The sequence below is a fragment of the Lepidochelys kempii genome, chromosome 1 (genome assembly GCF_965140265.1).
Source record: "Lepidochelys kempii isolate rLepKem1 chromosome 1, rLepKem1.hap2, whole genome shotgun sequence".
Taxonomy (NCBI): domain Eukaryota; kingdom Metazoa; phylum Chordata; order Testudines; family Cheloniidae; genus Lepidochelys; species Lepidochelys kempii.
Genome location: NC_133256.1, coordinates 10,662,467 through 10,676,987, shown reverse-complemented (window position 1 = coordinate 10,676,987; position 14,521 = coordinate 10,662,467). Strand labels below are relative to the sequence as shown.

Sequence of the window (14,521 nt, the reverse complement as noted above, 5' to 3'; positions counted from 1 at the left end):
TACTTACTAGCAAAACAGTCTTGCATAGATAATTTATTTTACAGTATCTGTACATTTTACTTACAATCTACCCAACCCGTGTAAAAATAAGCCTTACTTCAGTATTCAAGGCAACAGATTTGTCTTACAAATCAACATGTTTTTTAAAAAGGTCATTAGCATACAAAACAGTGACTGTAGCTTCCCAAGTCTGGGTTGTCTGTGCACATTTGCATGGAGACTGCAATTGTGTGTCTTGTTGCAAAGGATTCTAATGCAGTTTCTCTCAGGGAAAAAAAAAAAATGGATATTTCATTTTTCTTAAAACTGAAACAGCTTCTAACTTTCCCTCCGTGTGTCAAGAAAAAAGTAGTGTCCCCAAACAACTGGATGTTCCATTACCTAGCAGGCAAAAAAGGGTAATTAGACGAATTTCCCCACAGATGAGATGACACTGTTCAGGTTACTAAAGTCTATCAGTGCCTTACTCCAGTGATCTGATCTTGCAAGATGCACAGCACCCTCAGCTTCCAACAGACCCAGGCGAATAGAGGATATTCTGCATCTAAGATTCCCTGTTTGACATGGGTAGTTAACTCCCATTTAAATGAGGGGCAATTACACACATTAAATCAATGAGAGTAGAATCTACTTCTCTTTTAGGAGAGTGGTTCTGTGCTGACATGGTGGGGGCGGGTAGAATGACATTTTTCTTTTGAAGTCAGGAGAGTTAAAGTAATTTCCTCTCCCCCTCCTATTGAAAGTGTCATAGTTTCCCCAAAATGTAGAGCATGAGCACTAAAGCAGTTCCTCTCTACACAGCTACTCTGGTTACTTCTGCTATTCTTTTTTGGACAATTGTGCAGAAAATATCCTGGCGATTCTTTTTGTTTCTTCTTCTGGCAGATCGGTTGATGTCAGGTTTGGTTTGTGACGGTTCTGTCTTCGATAGGGAATTCCCCCGGCTGCGGCACCATCTCCTGTCTAAGGAAAAGACAGTGACATAATATTAGACACCACTTAGAACTTACACTGAAATGCTTTACTGATCATGAGGAAGCACAGCAATGCGTCTGGGAAGTGCATGGCTGATACTTGGGAATCCAAAGAGATTACCTTTCCTGCTCTTCTTGCTTCCATGGAGGATATAACCTACTGGAAGTGCTGTATTTTCCATTGATCTCTCATTCTCCTTTAAATGATTTTCCTCACATTCCATACACCAACAAGCATAATGGCTCAGTATGGCGGACAGGAGCCCCAAGTTATCCATCTTCCTGTAGCTTCTAAAAAAGCTTTTAACACCTCCCTTTTCCCCTCCCCCACAAAAACGATTAACTTTAAAGGGACACTGCCAGGTTAAAAATATATTTTAAAGACATTTCCTAACTTTTGTTACTAACATCTTAGATTACAAAATCTGAAAATTTTTTAAAATTATAGTCATATTTTATCTATTGCTGTTGCTTGCTTACTTTCTGCATTTCTCGATGTTGCACAGTTTAGTCAATGTCACTTTACGGTTCTCACATATTAACACAGTGCTGCACTATCTGGGTTGGAAACCATATCTGAGGAGTGGATAAGCGAATGTATTTGTTTTAAAAATGCTATAGACTTTGGGATTAAAAAGAAATGGAAACATTTCTATGATTTCTCAATAGGGGGCCAAATGTGAGCTGTCAGTGGCCCCCTTCAGTGGCTTGAGTTATTAGATTCTTTAGGACGATGGCTTAGCTCTAGTGTGTTAGTATCACATCCAGGTAGTGGTGGACGACTGGTCAGAAAACAAAACACCAAGGATTTTATGGTGGACAGCAACCCTGTAAGTGGGTGGAGGATCCACTATATGGGGGTTTATTAGGTCTTTCCCATCTCTAATTTCTAGGATTCTCAAAAATCCACTTGTTCTCCTTTCAGGGTTGCTGGAACAATTCGTATAGTGGGGGTGCTGAGAGCCACTGAACCAAACTATAAATTCTGTATATAATGGAAACCACTTCAAGCCAAGGGTTGCGGAAGCACCCCTAGTTCCAGCATCTATGTCTCCTTTGGAACTAATGCCACCTGTGAGCTGCATTCAAGCTGTCCACTCATGGATCCTAAGAACAAGTGTCCTCTCCAGATCTTGAACCCTTCTCAAAGTATTTGCTCTCTGAATGTCACACTTACAATAGTTGGTCTCCAAGCGCTACACTTGGTCCTCTCCATTATTCTAATAAAAGAAAAGGAGGACTTGTGGCACCTTAGAGACTATCCAATTTATTTGAGCATAAGCTTTCGTGAGCACTGTGGAAACTGCAGAAGACATTATATACACAGAGACCATGAAATATAATGTCTTCTGCAGTTTCCATAGTATGCATCCGATGAAGTGAGCTGTAGCTCACGAAAGCTCATGCTCAAATAAATTGGTTAGTCTCTAAGGTGCCACAAGTCCTCCTTTTCTTTTTGCGAATATAGACTAACACGGCTGTTTCTCTGAAACACTCTAATAAAACTCCTTACCCATCTTATTCTTTTCTCACTTGGGAAGCAATGGTCCCCCATATTTTAAATAGTTAAAACTCAAATGGATAGTTTTTTTGTAAACATCTTCAGCTTATACAGCATCTCCACTTGCCAAATGTCCGCTTATCTCTGTGCACCAGCAACTGTTCATTTAGGTCAGCATAGGGTAACTCTATCTGGCAATTAACTGCTGTGGGGTTAGGGAGGACCCTCCGCCAAAGGCATATTTGTTTCTTAACCCAGTTTTTGAAAATTACTTCACAATGGAAGAGCCTATTTCTTCCTGCCCAAAATGATTTAGGGTCTGCAGTATTTCCCCCAACAAAATATTTCGGGAGCTCAAAGCTTGGGCCTAGAACTAGATAAGAGTCTGAGCTACAAAATTCAGATATGGATTTTAACTCTCAGAAGTTTGTGGATGGCACATCTGTGGGTTCAGGTCTCTCTCTATGCAAACCCTCTGCTACTGAAGTCAGTGGAGTGAGGACAGATGGTCCAGACTGTAAAAACTAGCATTATAATCCCTAGACACACCTGCTATACTTCCTTTCCTGTAGTCAGACCTCTCCACACAAAAATTAGTCTAGTAACAGAGACCCTCAAAGTTTGAAGAAACCCTTTAGACATAAAATGCATATTCATTTAAATTATTTTAAAAAGCAGCGTACATTAAAACACACGATTAACATTGACCCCTCTGGGGCCTTCCTCCTTCACTCAGCCCCATTATACACACCGAAAAGCTGAACACTAGCAGAGGGACTTAGGGAAACTTTCTCTCTCCAATAAGTTCAGAACTAGACCAATTCTGGCAACCACAGAGATATTAAGAGATCAGAGTTTGTCCACTATTGAACATTAAGAATTGGAAGTAAAACTGAGTGCTTTAGGAGCACATAGCTTGGCATAAACTGCACTTCTCTTAACTCTGGTTGAAGATAGACTTATCATACTCTAAGCACAGACCAGCCTGTGACCTTTCACCCACATAGCTGGGCTCTTTCTCTTGAGGAAGGTTTTGCAGACTTAGGCTATGTCTACGCTACGAAATTAAGTCGAATTTACAGAAGTCGGTTTTGTAGAAAGCGTTTTTATACAGTAGATTGTGTGTGTCTCCACGCAAATGCTCTAAGTGCATTTAGTTGGCGGAGTGGTCCACAGTACCGAGGCAACTGCCGACTTCCAGAGCGTTGCACTGTGCGTAGCTATCCCACAGTTCCCACCGCCCATTTAAATTCTGGGTAGAAATCCCAATGCCTGATGGGACAAAAACATTGTCGCAGGTGGTTCTGGGTACATATCGTCAGGCACTCCCTTCCTTCCTTCCCTCCCTCCCTCCATGAAAGCAAGGGCAGACAATCGTTTCGCACCTTTTTTCCTGGGTTACCCGTGCAGACACCATACCACAGCAAGCATGGAGCCCACTCAACTCACCGTATGTCTCCTGGGTGCTGGCAGACGCGGTACTGCATTGCTACACAGCAGCAGCTCATTGCCTTTTGGCAGCGGACAGTGCAGTATGACTGGTAGCCATCGTCGCCGTACTCCAGGGTGCTCTTTTAGCCGACCTCGGTGAGGTCGGTCAGGGGCGGCTGGGCAAACATGGGAGTGACTCAGCCAGGTCATTTCCCTTTTAAGTTTCGTCTCATGGCGATTCAGTCCTGCCAGCAGTCCTACTGCACTGTCTTCTAATGAGCACCCAGGAGATGACGATGGCCAGCAGTCGTACTGCACCATCTGCTGCCAGCAAGATGTATAAAGATACATGAAGTGGACCAAAACAAGAAATAGACCAGATTTGTTTTGTGTTCATTTTCTCCTCCTTCCCTCTGTGAATTCAACAGCCTGCTAAACCCGAATTTTGAGTTCTATCCTTGAGGGGGCCATTCTGTTTCTCCTTGATGCAAAGCCACCCCCTTCGTCGATTTTAATTCCCTGTAAGCCAACCCTGTAAGCCATGCTGTCAGTTGCCACACCCTCTGTCAGAGCAACGGCAGACAATCATTTTGCGTCTTTTTCCAGCGCAGACGCCATAGCACTGGGAACATGGAGCCCGCTCAGATCACCGTGGCAATTATGAGCATTATAAAGACCATGTGCGTTATCCAGCAGGATATGCAGAACCATAACCTGCAAGAAAAGCGAAACCAGGCGAGGAGGCAGCGACTGCAGCGTGGTGACGAGAGTGATGAGGACATGGACACAGACTTCTCACGAAGTACAGGCCCCTTCAATGTGCTCATCATGGTGTCAGTTGGGCAGGTTCATGGCGTGGAACGCCGATTCTGGGCCCGGGAAACAAGCACAGAGTGGTGGGACCGCATAGTGTTGCGGGTCTGGGACAATTCCTACTGGCTGTGAAACTTTCGCATGCGTAAGGGCACTTTCATGGAACTTTGTGACTTGCTTTCCCCTGCCCTGAAGCGCAAGAATACCAAGATAAGAGCAGCCCTCACAGTTGAGAGGCGAGTGGCAATAGCCCTGTGGAAGCTTGCAACGTCAGACAGCTACCGGTCAGTCGGGAATCAATTTGGAGTGGGCAAATCTACTGTGGGGGCTGCTGTGATGCAAGTAGGCAATGCTATCACGGAGCTGCTGATATCAAGGGTAGTGACTCTGGAAAATGTGCAGATCATGGTGGATGGTTTTGCTGCAATGGGATTCCCTAACTGTGGTGGGGCCATAGACGGAACCCATATCCCTATCTTGGCACCGGAGCACCAAGCCGCCGAGTACATAAACCGAAAGGGGTACCTTTCAATGGTGCTGCAAGCACTGGTGGATCACAAGGGACGTTTCACCAACATCCACATGGGGTGGCTGGGAAAGGTACATGATGCTCGCATCTTCAGGAACTCTGGTCTGTTTCAACAGCTGCAGCAAGGGACTTACTTTCCAGACCAGAAAATAACCGTTGGGGGATGTTGAAATGCCTATAGTTATCCTTGGGGACCCAGCCTACCCCTTAATGCCATGGCTCATGAAGCCATACTCAGGCACCCTGGACAGTAGTCAGGAGCTGTTCAACTAGGCTGAGCAAGTGCAGAATGGTGGTAGAATGTGCATTTGGACGTTTAAAGGCGCGCTGGCGCAGTTTACTGACTTGGTAAACTCAGCTAAATTATTATTCCTGCTTGCTGTGCGCTCCATAATATCTGTGAGAGTAAGGGGGAGACGTTTATGGCGGGGTGGCAGGTTGAGGCAAATAGCCTGGCTGCTGATTACGCGCCGCCAGACACCAGGGCTGTTAGAAGAGTACAGGAGGGCGCGGTGCACATCAGAGAAGCTTTGAAAACCAGTTTCAGGAATGGCCAGGCTATGATGTGAAAGTTCTGTTTGTTTCTCCTTGATGGACCCCCCCCTCCCCCCAGCCCAGTTCATTCTATTTTCCTGTAAGCTAAGCATGCTCCCCTCCCTGCTTCAATCACCGATTGCAGAGGCAATAAAGTAATTGTTGCTTCACATTCATGCATTCTTTAGTTGTATGGTTAAAAAAAAAAAAAAAAAAGCTGTTATGTGAACGCAAACTGAATTATTTTACTGCAACCAGTGAACATAAGAATGGCTATGCTGGGTCAGACCAATGCTCCATCTAGCCCAGTATCCTGTCTTCCAAGAGTGGCTCATGCCAGATGATTCGGTGGGAATTAACAGAACAGGGCAATATCGAGTGATGCATCCTCTGTCATCCAGTTCCAGCTTCTGAAAGCAGAAGCTTTAGAAACACCCGGAACATGGGGTTGTGTCCCTGACCATCTTGGCTAATAGTCATTGATGGACCTATCCTCCAGGAATTTATCTACTTCTTTTTTGACACAGTTAGACTTTTGGCTTTCACAATATCCCCTAGCAACAAGTTCCAAAGGCTGATGGTGCATTCTCTGAAGAAGTACTTCCTTATGTTTCTTTTAAACCTGCTGCCAATTAATTTCATTGGGTGACCCCTTAGTTCTTGTGTTATCGAAGATAAGTGTCAAGACTCAATTATAACATGATTGCACTTAAAGATTAGACATTTACCAAGTTATACTAGACCCTTGTGCCAATCACTATGTCATGGAGGACATGGAAATTGTCAAAATGCCCCCAAACTGTGATCTTTTAAACACTTTAAAAAAAAAAAAAAAGGAAAATGTCTACAAAGTCTTTAATAGAAAATACCTACTCAATTTCAAGGACAGAATGAATTTTCATTCTGTTTTGACTGTTACTTGTAAAATTAATTCTATGCAAACTCAATGAAATTCAATACTTTGCCATTTACACTGTCATTAATTTTCTGAAAGAAAATTGTGCTTTATACAGGGCCTTTGTTATAACACTGCAGCTTCCCAACTGTGTTGCACCAGATCAGAACATTTACTCTGAAGGGGACCAGTGTCAGGTAATAATGCTACAGCTCTGCAAAACCTTCAAATGATGTCCTCTTTAAACATACTGAAGAACAAATATTCAAAGGGGTGATAGATTATTTCTGCTAATACCATCCATATACAGCTTCCTGTCTGCTCTATGTCCCTCTCAAGGTTGCTCAAAGACCAAATCAGCAGCTTATTTGCCTCGCTCTCCTCCCCCTGCCAAGTGTCTGAGAAACAGCTGAAACATTAACACTGGCTGGAGAAACAGTAACCAGTTCAAACTGGCTCTGAGCTAACTCTTTTGACCTATGCACACGATTAGTAAGCAAGTTATCCTGAAAACGTAAAACGGAAAGCATAAGTGGTGCTGTTGCTCTGACTCCAGATTAATGTCTTACCACAAAAGTTACATATTTGAAAAGTGTTAAGTATCTTTCTCAAAAATAGCTTGTCAGGATGTCACCCTACCCGACTCCTATATAAATTAGTTTGATCAGTTCATACAGGTCCTTCAGCTATTATTAAAGAACCCATGGCAATCTGGGGTATTAACCCTACTGTTCTGGCCAAATTCCACCTTGGATAACTATGCTGTGCTTCCCTAAATTTCTTCTGTAGCTTCAAGTGGATGCAGTATTGTTCACTTCCTGTTCTAAATTGTAATGTTACTGTGGGCTGTTTGACAATTGGCCTGTTTCTAACCTAGAGGTGCCTGCATTTCAGGGGTGGGTTCCATCATCTTTTATATATTGTTTGTACATCACTTTACATTTTGAAGTGCTTATGGAACCTTAAGAATGAAAGGAACTAAATGTAAGAATATTGAAGAAGTGGATTTACACTATAATAATGGCAATGGGTTTTTCAAGTGAATTTTCAAGCCAAGGCTATGATTCCACATTTCTGAATATGTTGTGTGGTTGGAGATATAGGTAACAAATAAGTAAGATTTGAGTAGAGGCTTCATGAGAATATTTCTCTTTAAAACTTCTCAAATCTTACCCCATTTGTTCCTATATCGTCTCTAATTTATATTTTTTTTAAGAAGTGTCAGAATGGTAACAGTCCCATTTAATATTCTGTCATTCCACTTCTTATAATGAATTCAACATGAGCTGTCTGTGGATCTGGTATGTACAGAACTTCTATTTCTATTGCATTTACCTTTCTACTTTGGTATCTCCCCTCCCTTAAAATGCTGCAACTCCTCAGCCAGCATGCCTGCTCCTCCCAATGTATTCCTTTTATTAACTCCAAAGCTGCAAAAAGGGTGGTAATAATGCAACCAGATTAAGAGGGGATATGATCAGAGTTTACAGAATAATGAATAGTATAGAGAAGGTAGATTGGGAGCTTTTGTTCTCTCAGCAAAAAGAAAAAAAACTGCACTCAATGAAACTGAAAGATGGCAAATTCAAAACTGATGTTTCAAATGATGTGTGATTAGACTGTGGAACTCGTTGCCACTAGATGTTGAGGCCAAGAATGTAGCAAGATTCAAAGGAGGCCTGGACATTTATATCAATAACAAGAATATCCAGAGCTATAATAGTGCTAACAAAAATTTTGGAAGGGATGTCAAACCTCATGCTTCAGTACTTAAGCCAATCTAAATATTAGGGAACAGGAAGAGACCTTCATGGGGAACATGTTATCCTACGTTTGCCTGCTGTAGGGTTTCTGGACTCTTAGAATAATAGAATATCAGGGTTGGAAGGGACCCCAGAAGGTCATCTAGTCCAACCCCCTGCTCGAAGCAGGACCAATTCCCAGTTAGATCATCCTAGCCAGGGCTTTGTCAAGCCTGACCTTAAAAACCTCTAAGGAAGGAGATTCTACCACCTCCCTAGGTAATGCATTCCAGTGTTTCACCACCCTCTAGTGAAAAAGTTTTTCCTAATATCCAATCTAAACCTCCCCCACTGCAACTTGAGACCATTACTCCTCGTTCTGTCATCTGCTACCATTGAGAATAGTCTAGAGCCATCCTCTTTGGAACCCCCTTTCAGGTAGTTGAAAGCAGCAATCAAATCCCCCCTCATTCTTCTCTTCTGCAGGCTAAACAATCCCAGTTCCCTCAGCCTCTCCTCATAAGTCATGTGTTCCAGACCCCTAATCATTTTTGTTGCCCTTCGCTGGACTCTCTCCAATTTATCCACATCCTTCTTGAAGTGGGGGGCCCAAAACTGGACACAGTACTCCAGATGAGGCCTCACCAATGTCGAATAGAGGGGAACGATCACGTCCCTCGATCTGCTCGCTATGCCCCTACTTATACATCCCAAAATGCCATTGGTCTTCTTGGCAACAAGGGCACACTGCTGACTCATATCCAGCTTCTCGTCCACTGTCACCCCTAGGTCCTTTTCCGCAGAACTGCTGCCTAGCCATTCGGTCCCTAGTCTGTAGCGGTGCATTGGGTTCTTCCATCCTAAGTGCAGGACCCTGCACTTATCCTTATTGAACCTCATCAGATTTCTTTTGGCCCAATCCTCCAATTTGTCTAGGTCCTTCTGTATCCTATCCCTCCCCTCCAGCGTATCTACCACTCCTCCCAGTTTAGTATCATCCGCAAATTTGCTGAGAGTGCAATCCACACCATCCTCCAGATCATTTATGAAGATACTGAACAAAACCGGCCCCAGGACCGACCCTGGGTCTTCTTCTGAAGTATCTGGTGTTGGCCATCATTGGAGACAAGATACTGGACTAGCTGAATTGTGAATTTCTGATCCAGTACAGAAACTCAGAGTCATAAAGTTTAATGTCAGAAGGGACTACCAGATCATCTAGTCTGACCTCCTGCATATCACAGGCCACTAAACACCACCCAGCATCTCTGCACCAAAACTGACAACCAGAATTATACCCAAGTATTGCAGCCCTCAAGAGACCAAACTATTGTGTGCCATAGGCAGAGAACAGGAGGAACCAAGGGACACCAATATCCGAAGACCCTGCAGTGGCAGGGAATGGATTAAATGAGATCTATGCAGATGTTCCCAGCAAGTGACTCGTGCCCCAGGTTGTAGAAGAAGGCAAAAAATCCTATGTTCCCTTCATGTAACCTGGGATCTGGCAGCAGGGGGCTGTGAAAATCTGCCTGTTCAAGAAGTCCTTGCATCCCCACTTAATGGAACATTTCTCCTCCCTGCACAAAGACCTCACCTCACTGTGCCCAAGTACGAGGAATCAGCTGAGCTCCCTGCAAAACTCAGTTAATACTGGTGGAACTTCAATGATGGGGAGCGGCTGAAGAGGGACTTTGACCTGGTCTTGGGGTTTTCCCACTTTTTGGCATACCTCACAAGACCGGACATAGGTAGAAACATCCTTGCCCATTCCCTCCAGTGGAATGACCTCCCCAAATGGTCTTTGGTCCTGTTCACCCCAGCATGGCGACTAGGATGATCATGGGCTAAGCTCAAGAGCTGGACCTGGTACTTAGTTGGAACTACCAACTGTCTCTGAGGATGCCAGTCTTTCTGGTGTCCACCAGAAAGAGTTTCCTTGTATAAAAGTCCTCTTTTGACAACAAACCTGGATCAATTAGAAGAGCTGAGAGATGGTGGGTTGCTCTGTGCCGCCGTCCAAGCTCTCTGGAGGCTTTCATCTGCTTCCTGTTCGGTTTCAAATGGTTTCCTTGATGCTGGAGACATCAGTTCCTCACTGGATTGTGGACCTATGCTTGGTCCTTCTGGAAGCGATGTAGGGGATGGGACTGTTTCCGTTGACTGTGAACCGCTCTCCGCTGGGGCACTATGTTGGGGTTCAGGCTCCAGCTGAGCCTCTTGTGTAGGGTTATCGGCTGCTGCCGGTTCAGGTTCGGTGGGGCTCTCTGGTGTTGGGGTTGCAAGTACTGGATTCAGTGCTGGCAATGGTCTGGTGCTAGTTGTTCCTCCGGTTCTGGGACTGGCTCTGTCTAGGTCTCTGGGACTGAATCCACTACTGCTGTTGCAGACATTGGCCTGGGGTCCGGGTCCATCACCTCTGACCGGGTCCTGGTAGAAGTTTCCGGAACAGAGCTAGGCCTCACGGCTTGTTTAGCCTGGCTGCGGGTGATCATTCCCACCCTCTTTGCTAGCTTCACCTGATTGGCCAAGTCTTCCCCCAACAGCATGGGGATGGGATAATCATCATGGACTGCAAAAGTCCACGTTCCTGACCAGCCCTTGTACTGGACAGGCAACTTGGCTGTAGGCAAATTGAAAGAGTTTGACTTGAAGGGTTGAATAGTCACTTGGATCTCTGGGTTGATTAAATTGGGGTCCACTAAGGAAGCATGGATAGCCAACACTTGTGCTCCGGTGTCCCTCCAAGCAGTGATCATCTTCCTGCCCACACTCACAGTTTCCCTTCGCTCCGAGGGTATCTGGGAGGTATCTGGGCCCGAGGACCTCTGGTGTGATTCTGGTACAATGAACTGTAATCTGTTGGGGTTCTTGGGGCAGTTGGCCTTCACATGCCCCGTCTCGTTACATTTAAAACATCGTCCAGCTGACGGGTCACTGGGGCGAGGTGGGTTGCTGGAGAACGATGTGGTGGAACAATAAGGCGTCTGGAGGGTTCCTTGGGGCCTTGGGCTGCCCCTGGTAGTAGGGTGTGGTCTGAGGTTGTCCCTTCTGGTATCCGCTCTAACTGCGACCAGTTTTTTTCTTTTCTGCCACCTCCACCCATTTGGCTCCAATCTCCCCCGCCTCGATTACAGTTTTGGGCTTCCCATCTAGGATGTATCTTTCTATTTCCTCAGGAACACCCTCCAAGAACTGCTCCATTTGCATTAGAAAGGGCAAATCTTCTGGAGATTTAACACTCACTCCTGATATCCAGGCATCCCAATGTCTCACAGTGTGGTAGGCATGTCGGGTAAATGACACGTCTGATTTCCACCTTAGGGCTCTGAACCGCCGAAGGGAATGCTCGGGTGCTAGCCCCATTTTGACTCTCTCCTTGGTTTTAAACGGTTCATACTTGTTCATGTGTTCCTTAGGCATTTCAGCCGCCACCTCAGCTAAGGGTCCACTGAGCTGCGGCCTCAGCTCTACCATTCTTGGACTGTAGAGATGCTGTACCCAAGGCAGGCCCTTTCGAAGTTTTCTAAGAAGGCCTCGGTATCATTGCCTGGGATGTGAAGCGGTACCTGGAGAAGGATTGCTATTCTGCTGAGCCTTTGCCTTCTCCATCTCCAGTGCATGCTTCCTCTCTTTTTCCTTTTCCTCCAGTTCTTTTTCCCTTGCCTCCATAGCTCTCCTGTGAGCAGCCTCTTGGTTCTTTTCTACCTCCATAGCTCTCAGGTGGGCAGCCTCTTGATTTTTTTCTGCCTCTTTCGCTGCCTCTATTTCTTTGTCCTTTGCCTCCATAGCTCTCCTGTGAGCAGCTTCTAGGGCTTTTTCTGCCTCTTTCGCTGCCTCCAGTCTGGTTAACTCCAATTTGTGTTGTGTCTTGGTTTCTGTCATGTTTGCCTCTCTGTTTTTAACTAACTTTACAACCGAGAGTTAGAAATAAAACAAACAAAAAAATTGGCTTGTAAAATTTTGCTGTGCTGTAACCGGATACCTATGATCTCTGATAGTGATTGTAAGCCTACAGAAAAATCCTTAAAAAAAACAACACAAAACCTAACACCTTTGTCTCCAGGCAAATAGACAGAAAACCCCTCTAGTTGCTCTTAGGAAAAGAAAAACTTCTTCAGGTCTGTGAAGACTTGTGAATTTCCCTGAAGGAGGTTAACTACCCTGCCTTTAGGTAGAGAAAACTCCAGCTCACAAAATGCAATTCCCTTTTGTCTCTGCTCTGGCCCCAAAGCAGAGACAAAAAAAAAACTAACTGTTTTCAGCCGAAAACCTGCTTTCCAGCAGCCCAAAGGAAAAAAAATTTCCTTTTTAAAATCTGTGCTTCTTGTTAAAAAAATCAGAATCCTTAAAAAAAACAAAAACAAAAGACTAACACCTTTGTCTCCAGGCAAATAGCTCTTTATCAACAGAGGCCAATGCAGGACACTGTGAGGCTAACTCCAATTTGCTCCCAGAGCTGAACCTGCTTCTTAGCATCTGTGGCATTCCCAGTGAGCCATCAACCCATCCCCATGTCAAGTTCCAATGAAACAGTATTACTGTGTTAAAACAACGATTTTCATGATCGTTCTCCCTACAAATGTTAACTCTTGTCCATATTCTCTGTTGATCTAAATGGCAAGGCCTTCACAAATGCATTCCCTTACTCAGCTTTAGAACCTGTTCTGTAGCTGAAAGAGAACATCAGGTATATAGGCTCGGTCTTAAAAAAATATATATCGAGACTGGCTACAGAATTCCATCCACTTGGTGTTAAAGGATTTTTAGCTTTCTGCTGCGTTTGCCATTTTTGTGAGTACATTACAACTGACGCAGGTCAGTTTAGTGATCTCAAACATACGAACTCATATCTTGTACTTAAGCAACAACTACAGCCTGATCTCACTAAAGCCAAAAGGAATTTTGCCACTGACTCTGCTGAGAGCAGGATCTCACACTAAGACAGGATAGTAAACCTTGGGTGATATTATAAAGGCATAAAAGGATATGATTATCTTGAAATCGTTATCTGGAATGCTTCATTGCTATTATGCAATGGACTTTATACTTTTTAGACCTGTTCATTTCTTGGACATGACAGAAATGGCTGACTCAGAAATCACTAGCTGTGCCCAAAATTCTAAAGTCATTCCATTATTATAGCTTTTATGATAGTGACAATTGTTACAATTATAGGGGGACTTTGTTGAGTATGTGAAAACAGGGTTGTAATCATTCTGAAAAACTCTCCTTTGGGGCTGAAGTTTTCCATGTTAGAGCTTAGCCCCGAAGTAATTTCTTTTTAGAAAGTGAAGCAAGTTTTTTAAATTCTTTGTTAAATTATTAAAGAGCGTAGAGAAAATTATTTAACGACTTTTTTTTTTGCTTAAAAGTAACCCAAAGACCACTGGAAAAACCTTATTCTGCATGCAAATAGACCTTAAAAGTTACCCTGTTATGCTGGCAGACCACTCATGAATGTGAGTGCCAACCTCAGGGCAGACTGTTACGTATCAGGGCACAAATCACTCCAGACAGCCCGACACATGCATCCAACATGTAGCCCAACACGTAACTGTTAGGTTTGCAACATCTGTGTGTCCTGAAGTGAAAGACATGTCACAAACAGCCGTTTCAACTGACATGTCATCACCTAGGAGAGGAAGCTGCCTCAGCAGAAAAATACAGTACAAGATGCGGCAGGTCTGCTGTTACGCATCACAAAAGACTGCTATTCTTGGTCATAGAATCATAGAATATCAGGGTTGGAAGGGACCTCAGGAGGTCATCTAGTCCAACCCCCTGCTCAAAGCAGGACCAATCCCCAATTAAATCATCCCAGCCAGGGCTTTGTCAAGCCTGACCTTAAAAACTTCTAAGGAAGGAGATTCTACCACCTCCCTAGGCAACGCATTCCAGTGTTTCACCAACCTCCTAGTGAAAAAGTTTTTCCTAATATCCAACCTAAACCTCCCCCACTGCAACTTGAGACCATTACTCCTTGTCCTGTCCTCTTCTACCACTGAGAACAGTCTAGAACCATCCTCTCTGGAACCACCTCTCAGGTAGTTGAAAGCAGCTATCAAATCCCCCCTCATTCTTCTCTTCTGCAGACTAAAC

At 44.2% G+C, this 14,521-nt stretch overlaps 1 protein-coding gene across 13 annotated transcripts in view; it reads right to left on the bottom strand.

The window, feature by feature from the left end:
• Positions 1–14,521, bottom strand: part of C2CD3 (C2 domain containing 3 centriole elongation regulator) — a 97,532-nt gene continuing 83,011 nt past the window's right edge. For 11 of the 13 annotated variants that reach the window (XM_073334400.1, XM_073334427.1, XM_073334329.1 and 8 more), the window contains one exon: positions 1–963. In XM_073334400.1, coding sequence (XP_073190501.1) covers positions 820–963 — 144 coding nt within the window. In that variant the 3' untranslated portion in view covers positions 1–819. The remainder of the gene's footprint in view (positions 964–14,521) is intronic. The other 2 variants (XM_073334437.1, XM_073334420.1) reach the window with 2 other exon arrangements.